Consider the following 15285-nt stretch of genomic DNA (forward strand, 5'->3'; position numbering starts at 1 on the left):
CAGCGTTCGTTATCTCAGGCTGCAAAAATCAAAACTCCTGCTGCATGATCTGTGTAATAAACCTGCTGAGGACACACACACACACACACAGGCAGAAGAGAGATGAGCCCCCTCCACCCTCTCCGAGCAGGGCAAGAAGTAGCCCTTTTTGTTTCCAATTGTACAAGGTTCCAATCGTCTCCTCCTTGTACGAGGAGAAGACAAAGGAGGAGAAGACACCAAGAGCCAGAGAGAAACCAACCCAAAAGCCACGCAGCAGAGGCAGGGTTTGGACACAGCCCCCCCTCCCCAAGCTCTGCTCCCAGCCCCGAGGGGAGGATACGAACGGGAAGGTGGCGGCGGTGGCCAGCTTGGTGTAGATGGTGGTGGCTGGTGGTCCTTGGCTGTGGCAGGAGAAGAGGAAGGGTGGTGGGAGGCAGTGCTTGTAGCAGAACTCGGCTGGGGAGAGCCCGGGCTGCTGGGCTGCTTCTGGCAGGTCCGTCTTGGAGGCCACGAAGATGCAGGGGATCTGGCTGTCCATGTAGTGTTGCTGCAGGAGAGAGAAGATCCAACGAGGGGGTCAGTGAGACCCAACGAGGGGGTCAACGAGACCCAGCGAGAGGTCGGCAAGACCCCAACGAGAGATTGGCAAGACCCCAATGAGAGGCTCAGTGAGAGCCAGTGAGAGGTTGGCAAGACCCAACAAGGGGGTCAGTGAGACCCAACGAGAGGTTGGTGAGACCCAACGAGGGGGTCAGCAAGACCCAGCAAGAGGTTGGCAAGACCCAACGAGGGGGTCAGCGAGACCCAACGAGGGGGTCGGCAAGATCCAACAAGAGGTTGGCAAGACCCAACGAGGGGGTCAGCGAGATCCAACAAGAGGTTGGCAAGACCCCAATGAGAGGGTCAGCGAGACCCAGCGAGAAGTTGGCAAGACCCAACGAGGGGGTCGGCAAGACCCAACAAGAGGTTGGCAAGACCCAACGAGGGGGTCAGCGAGACCCAACAAGAGGTTGGCAAGACCCAATGACGGGGTCAGTGAGACCCAACGAGAGGTTGGCAAGACCCAACGAGAGTCTCAGCGAGACCAAGGCAAAGGCTGAAGTCCCCCACCCCAGCAAGGGGTCAGCAGGTGGCCCCTGGGGGGAGGTGAGGCTGCCAAAGCAAAAAGGCTGAAGTCCCACAGCCCCCCCCAGCCCCCCCTGGGCCAGGTACCTTATAAATAGTGGCACAGTAGCTGAAGGATGTGGGGTCGCTCAGGTCGTAGATGAAGCAGGCGACGTCGCAGGCCGCATCCGACGGCTTCGTGAAGGTCGTGTCAGCGCTGACCTCGTACAGCTGGGGCAGGAGGAGAAAGGACGTGGTGGCAAAGCACCATCTCGAGGAGGTTCTCTGGGGCCATCCTGCACGGCAGATGAGGGAGGGCACAGCCCAGCCCTGCCACGGCAGCCATTCCCTCCTCTCCCTCACTTACTATAAGGTACTTTTCCTGGCCGTTGACCTGCACCGTGTTGATCACGTAGAGGGATGGCTCTCCTGGCTTCTCCCTCTGCACCTGATGGAAACACCGTCTCAGACAGCAGGGAGAGAGCACGATGCTTGGGGAAGGGAGAGCATTTCGCACCGCCCCGAGCCCCTGGGGTCTAACAACCACCTGAAGGCCATCCTGCCACAAGAGGTGGGGCTGGTTGTCACCAGCAGGGAAAGCCAGCATCACCTCAGGGTTCCTCAGGAAGGGCTCAGCCCCTCCAAAGCCTGGGGGCAAGCGGAGGGAAGGGGGCCATACCCCTAGGCAAAATTAAGGGCGAAAGAGCCACGGGATTTGAAAGAGGCACAGCAACTGGCACCGACAGCTTGGAGAGGGGCCCTCATGTTGGGCAAGGGAGGTGTGATCTTGCAGCAGATCCCTCAACAGCCTGATGGCTCTGCCTCCTGCTCCGCCGGGACCCCCAGCCACTCACCGCCAGGCTCCTGCCGAGGAAGGCCTGCAGGAAGGCGGACTTGCCTGCGCCCCTGGCTCCCAGCACCTTGCAGAGGAAGACGTTTCTCTGGGTCTGGCCTTTCTCCAGGTCAATCTTCTTCTCCCGGGTGACTGGCAGGAGAGAGGGTTGGGTGGGGTGAGCGAGAGGAAGGAGGCCCGGCAGCCACGGGAGGGGAGGGCATGGCCGTACCCGTGAGGGCTTGTGTCTGGGAGTCCTGCTCCGAGAGGATGGGGTAGCCCAGGTAGGCCAGGCACTCCAGGCAGCGCCGTACGTCCAGGTAAGCCACCAGCCTGGAGAGACAGAGGGCACCGGGAAGCCGACGAGGTCAGCGAGGGCTAAAGGATGTGACTAAAGGCAAGGGGAGAGGGGCTGAGCTTACGTCCACTGGCAGAGGAATCCATGCAGGGAAAGCAGGCCTTTATCAGTGGTGCATACCGTGTTGTAGAGCTCAGGCCCCCAGGGCAGGCAGGGGAAGACGTTGAAGAAGTTCTGCAGCTCTAAGGGGGAGAGGGCTCCGTCCTGGTCCTGCCGAAACAAAAGGGGAGTCATTAGCCAAGGTGGGACACAGCCCACACACACACACCCACAGCCACGCCGAGCAATCGGGGTCCAGAGAGGGTCCCCAGCACAGAAGCCACCCTGCAGGATGACACAGAGTTAGCCAAGGTGGGACACAGCCCACACACACACACCCACAGCCACGCCGAGCAATCGGGGTCCAGAGAGGGTCCCCAGCACAGAAGCCACCCTGCAGGATGACACAGGGATGTCCTCCATGGCAGAAATCAATTCCAAGCTGCGTTACATGCACAGAGCCTGTGCCCCAGGGATTCCTGTCACTGAGATGCCCTCCATGGCAGAAATCAATTCCAAGCCGTGTGAGCATGCCAAAGAGCCTGTGCCCCAGGGATTCCTGTCACTGCACAGGAGACAGACTGATCCCTGCTCTGCGATGGCAGCTGGAACCAGTGCCAGCCCCTGCTACTGGGCAGGATCCCTCCACACTCACCCCGCAGCCCTGAGCTTCCCTGGGGACAGCCACCCTGCAGATCCAGCCTGACCTTCCACACCTCAGGGAAACTAAACCCAAGGTCTGTGCGTGGCCACCGGGCCACTGGCCACCAGCTGACCACATGCCAAGGCAGCACCCTCAGGTTGGTGTGCCACAGGGCCACACCACAGAGGATCTGCTGGCATCTGGGCAGGCAGGGACGTGCATCTGGGCACGCTCTGTGCTGCAGCTCCCCATGGGCTGTTGTACCCCAGCTGCACCCCAACATCTAGCCCGAACAGGATTGCACGGATCCAGTACATCCCCTTCTCTCTTACTCTCCAAAAAGCCAGAAAATGGCACACATCAAGTTGCTTTTCTCCCTCTCTCCAGCCTGGCTCCCCCTCCGTGGGGCTGGCAGCCGTGTGGATGCTCGTGCCTGGTCCGTGGCTGTGGGCTACTGGCTCTGCCCGCTTTCCTTGCCCACCCCACACGCTGCAGGCAGGCACTACGAGGGGCTACACCAGTTTGATGTCAACTCAGACCCATTCCCTGACCTCTACTGGTCAGGGTAAAAGTTCCCAAACCTTTACTGGTTGCCTTTTGGTCAAGGGTAGTGGCCACAACCTCATGCCCTAGACACGCTGCTGCCATCGGGCTACCTCCAGCTTGCTGTGGCCACAGGGTAAAGGTTCCCAAACTGGTTGCCCTTTGGTCAAGGGTAGTGGCCACAAGTTCATGCCCTAGACACACTGCTGCCATCAGGCTACCTCCAGCTCGCTGTGGCCACCTCCTGCTCCTAAAGCCTTGGCCAAAAGCCACGAAGGGAGTGTGGAAAGCCCTTTGCTGGCACTACTTCCAGGTGTGCTGCTCCCAAAGCCTTGGCCAAAAGCCACGAAGGGAGCGTGGAAAGCCCTATGCTGGCACTACTTCCAGGTGTGGGCAGAAGAGTACCCCAAGGTGCAGACCTGGCAGAGAGCATCCCCTTCCCCAGGCAGCTCCACCACCGTGTTTGCCCACCTTGTCGTGCTTCTCGAACAGCCGCTGTAGGAACTGGTAGCCCAAGTGGTTGAGCTCCGTGGAGCAGCCAGCAGGAACACGGAACCTGTCGGGAGAGAGCCAAGTGAGCCTCCTCAAGCCCTGAACGATGGGCAGCGTGTGAGCAGGTCTTTGGCCAAGCCAGCTCTCACCCCATAGCTCCCCACTCCCTCCCTGCTCAAGGCCAGCGGTTGTCTCCAAGCCTGCCAACTTCCTGACACACACAGCCCTTGGCTTTGGGAAGGCCTCCAGGGTGACAGTGGCCTCTCCTCAGCACATCCACGCTGCCCAAGCAGCCAGGGAGATGGTGTAGCCCCCAGCAACGTGCCCAGGGCTTCAGCAGGGCACAGTGCTGTCCCCGGGGGGGTTTTCCACCAGCACGGGGGCCTGTCACCTCCCCGCACAGCCTGCTCTCTGAGGGGGGAGGATGAAGCAGCTCACAAGCCAAAGCCTTTCATTACTGCCAGATCCCCAGCTCCGGGGTGGCAGGGAGCAGAGACAGCAGCTGGAGACTCAGCCGGGGGGGCTGTGCTGACAGCTCGCTGCTCCTGACACAACCCTTCTGCCTCAGCTCAGGCAGAGACAGAGCAGCCTTCAAACCCCCCTCTCCCCGTCCTCGCTGATGTCAAGGAAAGTCAGGGACAGGCCTCCATTCACAGAATCACAGAATCGTATTGGTTGGAAGGGACCTCAGAGATCATCGAGTCCAACCACAAAAAAAAACCAAAAACCAAACCAAAACAAAAAAACAACCAACCAAACAAACCACAAACCAGAACCCACCACCTAAACACACAACAACAACCACCAAACCAAAAACCATCACCCACCCACACAACATCCCACCACAAACCAGTAATCTTGGGCACTAGAGCATGCCCTGAAGAACCATGTCTACACATTTCTTAAATACCTCCAGGGATGGTGACTCCACCACCTCCCTGGGCAGCCCATTCCAATGCTGGATAACCTTTTCAGTAAAGAAATGTTTCCTAATATCCAACCTGAACCTCCCCTGGCGCAACTTGAAGCCATTACCCCTTGTCCTATCGTCTGTAGCTTAGAAGAAGAGACCGACCCCCGTCTCTCTACACCCTCCTTTCAGGTACTCGTACAGAGCGATAAGGTCTCCCCTCAGTCTCCTCTTCCCCAGACTGAACAACCCCAGTTCCCTCAGCCTCTCCTCGTAAGACTTGTGCTCCATTCCCCACCTCCTTGTCCACCTACGTCAGAGCCAGAGAACAGCCAGCAGCTCCAAGGACCGTTGCATTTGTCACCAACCCCGGGTGTCAGCTCTTGCCCGCAGGGGAAGGTGAGGACCAGGAACGTGACCACGAGCTAAGGGTGCGGATTCAGCCTCAGCTTGAGGACCTCAGGGTGCAGAAAGGAGCCAGCAAAGGTGCTGGGGAGCCCGAGTTGTGTGTCACACCCTGCCCACCCCACTCCCAGGCGGGACACGCACTGTGGGTGGAGATAGTCATCCGTCAGCTCCAGCTCGTCGTTGTACCCAAAGCAGCGAAGGATGGTCCAGGTGGTCTCGTGCCGGCCCCTCTGGATGAAGAGCGTGTTGAGGAAGAGGAAACCTGCAGGAGAGACCAGGAGGGCTCAGACACAGTGGGGCCAACCAAGCCCTCTGCCTCGGGACCAACACTTTCCCTGGGAAAACAGGCTTCTTGGACAGAGAGCTCTAGTAGCCACAGCAGGATGAGGGTTGCTTTGGCAAGAGGGACTAATTAGGCTTGGAATCATAGAATCATTGAGGTTGGAAGAGACCCTTGGGATCATCGAGTCCAACCATCTCCCCTACTCTACAAAGTCCTCCCCTACACCATGTCCCTCAGAACCCCATCTAAACGGCCCCTAAACACAGCCCTTAAACACAGACTCCACCCCCTCCCTGGGCAGCCTGTTCCAATGCCCGACCACTCTTTCGGTGAAAAATTCCTTCCTAATGTTCAATCTAAACCTCCCCTGTTGGAGCTTGAAGCCATTCCCTCTCGTTCTGTCATTAATTACCTGTGAGAAGAGACCAGCCCCAACCTCTCTACAGTGTCCTTTCAAGTAGTTGTAGAGAGTGATGAGGTCTCCCCTCAGCCTCCTCTTCCTCACACTGAACAGCCCCAGCTCCCTCAGCCGCTCCTCATACGATTTGTTTTCCAGCCCCCTCACCAGCTCCGTTGCCTCCTCTGCACTCGCTCCAGCACCTCGAGATCTCTCTTGGATTGAGGTGCCCAAAACTGGACACAACACTCGAGGTGTGGCCTCCCCAGTGCTGAGTACAGGGGCACAATCACCTCCCTACTTCTGCTGGTCACACTATTTTTGATACAAGCCAGGATGCCATTGGCTTTCTTGCCCCCCTGGGCACACGGCCGGCTCATATTCAGCTGTTTGGCAACTAGAACCCCCAGGTCTCTTTCCTCCAGGCAGCTCCAGCCACACTTCCCCCAGCCTGTAGCGCTGCAGGGGGTTGGTGTGGCCCAAGTGCAGGACCTGGCACTTGCCCTTGTTGAAACTCATGCCGTTGATCTTGGCCCAGTGATCCAATCTATCTAGGTCCCTCTCTAGAGCTTCCCTCTCCTCCTGGGAGTCAACACTCCTGCTTAACGTGGTGTCATCTGCAAACTTGCTGATGATACACCCTATGTATCATGAGAGCCAGGAGGCTCAGCCCGAGGACAGGGTCCCTCCATCCCTCGCTGGGAAGGGGCACAGAGCCCCTGTGCTGTTACCGTTTAACGTCAGGCCGTTGTCCTGCACCCCATCTGTGGTGTTCTTCCACACAACCATCTTCACGTCCTCCAGGGCCTGAGGAGCCAGCGGGTTTCCAAAGCAGGACTTCTACCTCCCAAGAGAAAGAAGGTCATCATCAGCAAAAGCACACGGACAGCACAACCCTCTGTCTCGCCAGCAGCCCTCTCCCCTGGCACAAGGAGATGGTGTTTCTTAGGAGAGAAAATCCACCCAGCTCAGGGACTCTGGGCTTAGACCCTGTTCCTCAGCATCCCAATAACATCACTCTGAACATCTCCAGAGCCTCTTGCTCTTCACTGCAGAGCAAACTCGGCCCAAGCTTAGTGAAGATGGAAGATCTGTGGATCCCTGTGTGCTCAGAAGGCTGAGGGGAGACCTTATCAATGCCTACCAGTATCTCAAGGGAGGGTTGAAGGAGGAGGGAGCCAGACTCTTTTCAGTGGTTCCCAGTGAGAGGACGAGGGGCAATGGGCACAAGTTGGAACAGAAGAGGTTCCACTCAAATATGAGGAGAAACTTCTTCACGGTGAGGGTGGCAGAGCCCTGGAACAGGCTGCCCAGGGAGGGTGTGGAGTCCCCTTCTCTGGAGATTTTCAAGCCCCACCTGGATGCTCCTGAGTAACATGCTCTAGCTCTGGGCAATCCTGCTTCAGCAGGGGAGTTGGACTAGATGATCTCTATGGTCCCTTCCAACTCTAAAATTCAGTGAAATTCAGTGAAATTCAGAAATCCACCCTGTGCAAGAGCACAAGAACTGAAGGCGAAGACGACGGCTGTGTCAGGAGAGGGGCAGCCTTTCTGCCTGGGACTGGAAGGAACAGGAACCCCAGGGGCTTTCCACAAGGGACAGGGAATATCTCAGCTCCGCAGCCAGCCCTACCTGAAAGTAGTTGAGTTCATCATCACTAAGGATCTGGTTGTTATCCTGGTCTGAGAGGTTGAAGATCCGGGTGAGGGCTTGCGCACACGCAGGTTTCAGCTGCAAGAGAACAACCAGTTCCAATATTAGGAAAAATTTTTTCACTGAAAGGGTTCTCAGCCATTAGAATGGGCTGCCCAGGGAGGGGGTTGAGGCCCCATCCCTGGAGGTGTTCAAAAGACGGGTTGATGTAGTGCTGGGAGGTCTGGTTTAGTGATGATGCTTGTTAGTTGTGAGGGAGTCTATTTTTGTCAGAGTTAGGTTGACGGTTGGACAAGATGATCTTTAAGGTCCAACCTAGAAGATTCTGTGATTCTGTGAACCACAGTGACAAAACCAGGGCAGCACCTTCAGCCTGGCCCTTCCTCCTGAAACCCCTGACGTGCAGAGGGGTTCCCTTCCTGCACTGGCCAGCTAGGCCAGTTCTCCAGCCACATTAGAACTGGGAATCAGAAACAGGACAAGCCACGTGGAAGGTTTCTCCTAGACCCTTCCCACCACGGCTAAAACACGGGCTGGAGCAGGAGAGCTCCTACCCCAACGTGCCACTGGTCCTTGTGGATATCTCTGGCCTGGATATACTCAGCTGAGCACAGGAGATGGGTGTTTTCCCCTGGGGTAATGATTTCCCCTTATTCTGGATGCTTTGGCCCAAACTTTCCACCCTCCTACGCAGGGACAAAGGCACAGCACCAGGCCAGGGTTGTGAGAGGTGCTGTGAGAGGTGCTTTTCCCACCTGCTTCTCCTCTGGGTCGTAGAGGGGGGCAGTGGGGTGCAGCACAGCCTTCTGGGCGTAGTAGAAGAGCTCAGAGATGTTCTTGAGGTTCTTGGCAGAGCACTGAGGATTCAAAGGAAGAGACAACCCTGTGAGCAAGGAGAAGGGGCAGAAGGAGGATGATAGGAGGTCCCCGAGCCAGGGACCTCGAGCCAAGTTGTGTGTCAAAGCCCAGAGCAACAAGTGTTCATCGTTGGGGGGAAAAATAAAAGGGAAACCTCCTGCTCAGAGCCAACAGGGGCTGCAGGTGGCTCCAACGCCAGTTCCAGCTGGAAAGCCAGAGTGGGCAGACACTGAAACCCACTCCCTGCGAGGAAGACAAAGGACAAAAAGCCCAAAGCACAGACCCTCGAGACCCAGACAGGGGTATTCCTGCAGCGCAAGGTTAGCAGGGCAGCCATTCCTCAGGCTCACGTCAGACAAATGCTCCTACCCCTCAGGGAGGCTTTGCAGAAACCCTCTGGTTCCCTCACCTCCACGCAGGTCTCAATCTCCGAGAACTGGTTCATGATGGGCAGGATGACCTCCATGGAGCTCCCCACCTGCAGGTCAGACTTGTTTCCCACTAAAATAACAGGAATCCTGGGGGAAAAAAAAAAAAGATGCAGTGTCAGAAAGCATGAGTGAGGCCACCCCTCTGTGGGTCTCAGCAGCCTGGGGAGCCTCCCCACCCTCCTCTGCAAGGCCCACGGCAGCTTTCCTGCCTCCCACGGCCGGGAGCATCCATCTGGAGAAACAGACTGCCTGATCCCGCTTACGCTTTCACCCAGCAACAATATGTTTGGGAGCCTTTAATCCAGCACAGCAGCCTTCTGCCCAAGAAATCCACACACACACAGATTGCGGCTCCTGCGCTCCCGTTCCTCCCTTGGCAGCCTCCTCTCCCCGCCTGGCTGAGAAGAGACCAAGGGAGGAAGGAACCCTCTCCCTCAGCTGGGTCTGTGTTACAGCTTTGAGAAAACCCCCAACAATTTATTGTCGTTTAGACAATTATTCCATGAGTGAGGCCACCCCTCTGTGGGTCTCAGCAGCCTGGGGAGCCTCCCCACCCTCCTCTGCAAGGCCCACGGCAGCTTTCCTGCCTCCCACGGCCGGGAGCATCCATCTGGAGAAACAGACTGCCTGATCCCGCTTACGCTTTCACCCAGCAACAATATGTTTGGGAGCCTTTAATCCAGCACAGCAGCCTTCTGCCCAAGAAATCCACACACACACAGATTGCGGCTCCTGCGCTCCCGTTCCTCCCTTGGCAGCCTCCTCTCCCCGCCTGGCTGAGAAGAGACCAAGGGAGGAAGGAACCCTCTCCCTCAGCTGGGTCTGTGTTACGCTTTGAGAAAACCCCCAACAATTTATCGTCGTTTAGACAATTATTCTCTCACCCAATGATGCCTCTCCTCCCAGGAAGGGGAATGGGGAAAAGTGAGGAAACACGGTTGAAATATGAATAGATTTAATAAGATAAGGCTAAATAGAACCATAGAATGGTTTGGGTTGGAAAGGACCTTAAAGATCATCTAGTTCTACCCCCTGCCCTGGGCAGGGACACCTCCCACCACACCAGGTTGCTCCAAGCCCCCTCCAACCTGCCCTTGAACCCCTCCAGGGATGGGGCAGCCACAGCTTCTCTGGGCAACCTGGGCCAGGCTCTCACCACCCTCACACCAAACAAGTTCTTCCTAATATCTAGGCTGCATCTCCCCTCTTCCAATTTAAAACCATTACTGAACCCCTCCAGGGATGGGGCAGCCACAGCTTCTCTGGGCAACCTGGGCCAGGCTCTCACCACCCTCACACCAAAGAATTTCTTCCTAATATCTAGGCTTCATCTCCCCTCTTCCAATTTAAAACCATTACCCCTTGTCCTGTCATTGCACCTCCTGACCAAGAGTCCCTCCCCAGCTCTCCTGTAGCTCCCTTCAGATATTGGAAGGCTGCTCCAAGGTCTCCCCAGAGCCTTCTCTTCTCCAGGCTGAACAACCCCAACTCTCTCAGCCTGTCCTCACAGCAGAGGGGCTCCATCCCTCTGATCATCTTTGTGGCCCTAAGGGACCCTGCGAGCGCTGCAGCTTCGGGAAGAAGGGAAGGGCTCAGGGCTCCAGCACCAGGGTAAGGGGTTATCTGGACCATCACCATCAAGGGGGAGAGAGATCTCCTCAACAAACTTCCAGTAAGGAGTTCTCTGGACCATCACCATCAAGGGGGAGAGAGATCTCCTCAGCAAACTTCCAAATTTGTATTGAATGTGATGTTCACAGTATGAACTTGGGTGAAGTGCCTGGGTCTCGCTCCTCCTTGTCCCTCCAACCCTGTTGGCAGCTTGGGTGAAGGAAGTGCCTGGGTCTCGCTCCTCCTCATCCCTGCACCTGGCAAGGCTCGAAAACACCGAGACCTTGAATCCCACAGAGCCTGGCTGACTATAAAGTAAATATTTCCACGAATTCAGACACCAGAAGTCTTCTAAAAGCGACCATGAATTCAGACACCAGAAGTCTTCTAAAAGCGCTGTTTTCCCCAGCGTTAGAAGTTAGTCCTATGTCACTCAACCCAGGACAATCTCCGAGGAAGAAAAACCCCTATGTTTTCCTCCTACAAATAGTCTGACCCACACACCATAAAGCTGGTTTGATCTCAATAACCTCAGGAGGAGGGGAGGGAGGTGGGCACCCCACAGCCTCCAGAATCCCCCAGTTCAGTGCCCCCAGAGCAGCCACACACTGTACCTGGAGCCCTTTTCCACCTCCCCGTTCACCATGGGGATCCACTTCGTGCGAATCTGAAAGGGGAGCAGAGGGAAAGGCCTGTCAGGGCAGCCTGGGGAGGCAGAGGCAGCTCCCAGTACAGATCCCAGTACAGCTCCCAGTACAGCCAGCGGGGCCCCGCAGCCATCTGCTGCCCGGTGTCCCCCCGCAGCAGCCGGCAGAGCAGACCCAGGGATGCTGGATGCCAGCAGAAGGATGCGACGTGCCTGTTGTCCCCCCCAATAATCCAGGACAACAGCCAACGTGGGGCTGTGCTCAGCCTCTCTCTGCTTCCAGGGGGTCTCAACTCCCAATCCCCACAGGGCTGGGGGGCACCGGTACCCACCCACATCAAAAAACCTGTGGCAGGTGGGAAGGACCCCTCAGGGCTCCACAGGGGACTCGTTACCTTCTCAATGGTGGCCTCCTTGGTGACATCGTACACCACGCAGACCACGTCGGCCTGCAAGAGGGAAGAGGAGGAGGGTGGTGAGTGAGGGTCCCCGTGATGCACCCACCCCAGCGGGGAGGCAGCCTGAGGGCACAGCCCTGTGGGAGCCACAAGCCAGCCCCACGGCCAGGCAGCCCCAGCCCCACACGCTGCTGTCCCCCTGGCACCAAAACCCAGCAACTTGGGTCACAGAATCACAGAATCTTAGTGGTTGGAAGGGACCTCGTTAGGGCAGCCCGGGGAGGTAGAGGCAGCTCCCAGTACAGCTCCCAGTACAGCCAGCGGGGCCCCGCAGCCATCTGCTGCCCGGTGTCCCCCCGCAGCAGCCGGCAGAGCAGACCCCGGGATGCTGGATGCCAGCAGAAGGATGCAACGTGCCTGTTGTCCCCCTCAATAATCCAGGACAACAGCCAACGTGGGGCTGTACTCAGCCTCTCTCTGCTTCCAGGGGGTCTCAACCCCCAATCCCCACAGGGCTGGGGGGCACCGGTACCCACCCACATCAAAAAATCTGTGGCAGGTGGGAAGGACCCAGTGCTGGGAACCCCTTCTCCTCATCAGGGCTCCGCAGGGGACTCGTTACCTTCTCAATGGTGGCCTCCTTGGTGACATCGTACACCACGCAGACCACGTCGGCCTGCAAGAGGGAAGAGGAGGAGGGTGGTGAGTGAGGGTCCCCGTGATGCACCCACCCCAGCGGGGAGGCAGCCTGAGGGCACAGCCCTGTGGGAGCCACAAGCCAGCCCCATGGCCAGGCAGCCCCAGCCCCACACGCTGCTGTCCCCCTGGCACCAAAACCCAGCAACTTGGGTCACAGAATCACAGAATCTTAGTGGTTGGAAGGGACCTCTGAGATCATCGAGTCCAACCACAAAAAAAAAACCCCAAAAAAACCCAAAAAAACCCCAACACAAAACCAAAAAAACCCAACAACACACCACACCAAACGCTCACCAAAAACACCGCACCCACCAACTAAACCCCACACTCAACACCTCACCATAAACCAATAACCTTGGGCACTAGAGCATGCCCTGAAGAGCCATGTCTATACGTTTCTTAAATCCCTCCAGGGATGGTGACTCCACCACCTCCCTGGGCAGGCTGTTCCAGGGCCTGACCACTCTCTCAGGAAAGTAGTTCTTTCTAATATCTAATCTAAATCTCCCCTGCCCCAACTTCAGACCATTTCCTCTGGTCTTGTCGTTCGTCCTTTGGGAGAAGAGGCCAACACCTGCCTCTCTACACCCTCCTTTCAGGGAGCTGTAGAGGGCAATGAGGTCTCCCCTCAGCCTCCTCTTCTCCAAACTAAACATGCCCAGTTCCCTCAGCCTCTCCTCATAGGACTTGTTCTCCAGACCCCTCACCAGCTTGGTGGCTCTCCTCTGGACACGCTCCAGCACTTCAATGTCATTCCTGTAGTGAGGGGCCCAAAACTGAACACAGCCCTCGAGGTGAGGCCTCACCAGTGCCCAGTCCAGAGGCACCATCACTGCCCTGCTCCTGCTGGCCACGCTATTCTTGATACGAGCCAGGATGCTGTTGGCCTTCTTGGCCACCTGGGCACACTGCTGGCTCATGTTAAGCCTGCTGTCCACCAACACCCCCAGGTCCTTTTCTTCCGGGCAGCTCCAGCCACTCTGCCCCAAGCCTGTAGCGTTGCCTGGGGTTGTTGTGACCGAAATGCAGGACCTGGCACTTGGCCTTATTGAACCTCATCCCATGAGGTCCCTGTCAAACATCTTGGGGAGCACCAAGAGCAGCTCAGATGAGCCCTGCTATGGCACCCATCACCATCCTGACGTCTGCGAGGCCAGTCCTTGTGGTTTAACTAAACCCTTGCCCCCCACCTGAGCCTGGGAGGTGGAACTCAACTGTGCTGCTCTCCGGGACAACACGCTGAGTGTCTCACAGGTGTGAGTGTGCACACACACGCACACCCTCCGACACCACCGACTCGCCCGCTGCCAACACAACTCTGCAGCAGCCTGCGTGGAGCAAAGCCTCACCCCTCTGCTTCACCCCCCTTCCAGGGAGCTGCCACAGACACATCTGCCTCCACCTCCAGTTCCCTGCTCCCACACCTCGCTGTCCCCACACCGTGGCACTGCCCGTGTCCCAGCCTGGCCCAGGGGCCACCCCCCCCCGACAGCACCGACACCGAGGCTTTATTTGGAGCAGACAGGAGGGATCACTGGCCCTTTCAGGAGAGAGTTTAGTGCTAATCCCGAGGACACACAAGGGTTTAGGCAGGATTTCCCGGAGCCGCGTTAAGCCCCTGTATACTCTTCTGTCTGGGTGGAGGGAGCAGCCCCCCCCCTGCCTGCTGGCCCACCTCCCTTGGCCACTAGCCACCGAGGTGGAGGGATTAAATAGCTTTGCTCCCGTGAGCACACAGGGAGAGAGACAGTTTTAATATCTGTAATCAAGAGGTCCTCTGTGCAGAGCCGAGGTTAATCCCAGGGTGGAGAGGAGCAGCTGGGCCCACCCCAGCCGGGCAGCTGGATTATTCCTCCATGGATGTTCTGAGGAATGTGGGAGCCCTTGTCCCTCCCCACCCAGTGCTCCTCAGGGCTCCAGCTCCCAAAACAACTCCTCTTTGCCACTGCTTCATCAGGGACCTCACGTAGGGAGCAGGGGGGTCTCACCCAAGCTCATTAACTGTTTTTCCCCCTTCTTCTGAGCCTGTGAGGAACATCCCGAGGCTAAAAGCACATCATCTGCTCAGCAGCCTCCTCCACCTCCTGGTGGGCAGCGAGCTGTCCCCCACCGCTCTCCTTCTGGAGGCTCCCCAGAGGGCTAGGACAAGCCACACACACCAGTTTACAAGGCAGAGAAGGATTAAACAAACCCCTAAACAAACCGATAGCATTAATCCACAGCTGTGAGGAACATCCCGAGGCTAAAAGCACATCATCTGCTCAGCAGCCTCCTCCACCTCCTGGTGGGCAGCGAGCTGTCCCCCACCGCTCTCCTTCTGGAGGCTCCCCAGAGGGCTAGGACAAGCCACACACACCAGTTTACAAGGCAGAGAAGGATTAAACAAACCCCTAAACAAACCGATAGCATTAATCCACAGCTAACCGCCTGCCTGCGCGGCTCCGGGTGGCTAACGGGGAGAGCCAGCAGCCATGTGCCACCGGCCAGCTACAGGGCTACGGGCCACCGCGACCTCACGTAGGGAGCAGGGGGGTCTCACCCAAGCTCATTAACTGTTTTTCCCCCTTCTTCTGAGCCTGTGAGGAACATCCCGAGGCTAAAAGCACATCATCTGCTCAGCAGCCTCCTCCACCTCCTGGTGGGCAGCGAGCTGTCCCCCACCGCTCTCCTTCTGGAGGCTCCCCAGAGGGCTAGGACAAGCCACACACACCAGTTTACAAGGCAGAGAAGGATTAAACAAACCCCTAAACAAACCGATAGCATTAATCCACAGCTAACCGCCTGCCTGCGCGGCTCCGGGTGGCTAACGGGGAGAGCCAGCAGCCATGTGCCACCGGCCAGCTACAGGGCTACGGGCCACCGCAAGCTCCTGGCCCACAACAGAATCACAGAATCTTCTAGGTTGGCACAAGCTCCTGGCCCACAACACAATCACAGAACAGAATCACAGAGTCTTCTAGGTTGGAAGGGACCTTAAAGATCATCTTGTCCAACCGT

General features: G+C 57.3%; 1 protein-coding gene across 2 annotated transcripts in view; it reads right to left on the minus strand.

Moving 5' to 3' along the window:
- Window positions 1-15285, minus strand: part of RHOT2 (ras homolog family member T2) — a 20041-nt gene that overhangs the window by 2286 nt on the left and 2470 nt on the right. The window contains exons 5-18 of one of the 2 annotated variants that reach the window (XM_014961819.1): window positions 12212-12265; window positions 11160-11212; window positions 8913-9021; window positions 8401-8502; window positions 7625-7723; window positions 6723-6831; window positions 5453-5573; window positions 3973-4057; window positions 2341-2486; window positions 2151-2251; window positions 1941-2071; window positions 1454-1534; window positions 1195-1317; window positions 327-529 (exon numbers count right to left, since the gene is read on the minus strand). In XM_014961819.1, coding sequence (XP_014817305.1) covers window positions 327-529; window positions 1195-1317; window positions 1454-1534; window positions 1941-2071; window positions 2151-2251; window positions 2341-2486; window positions 3973-4057; window positions 5453-5573; window positions 6723-6831; window positions 7625-7723; window positions 8401-8502; window positions 8913-9021; window positions 11160-11212; window positions 12212-12265 — 1517 coding nt within the window. Of the gene's footprint in view, window positions 1-326; window positions 530-1194; window positions 1318-1453; window positions 1535-1940; window positions 2072-2150; window positions 2252-2340; window positions 2487-3972; window positions 4058-5452; window positions 5574-6722; window positions 6832-7624; window positions 7724-8400; window positions 8503-8912; window positions 9022-11159; window positions 11213-11586; window positions 11641-12211; window positions 12266-15285 lie in introns of both variants that reach the window. The other variant, XM_014961818.1, reaches the window with a different exon arrangement.

The sequence above is a fragment of the Calidris pugnax genome, unplaced genomic scaffold, assembly GCF_001431845.1.
Source record: "Calidris pugnax isolate Ruff unplaced genomic scaffold, ASM143184v1 scaffold557, whole genome shotgun sequence".
Lineage (NCBI taxonomy): Eukaryota > Metazoa > Chordata > Aves > Charadriiformes > Scolopacidae > Calidris > Calidris pugnax.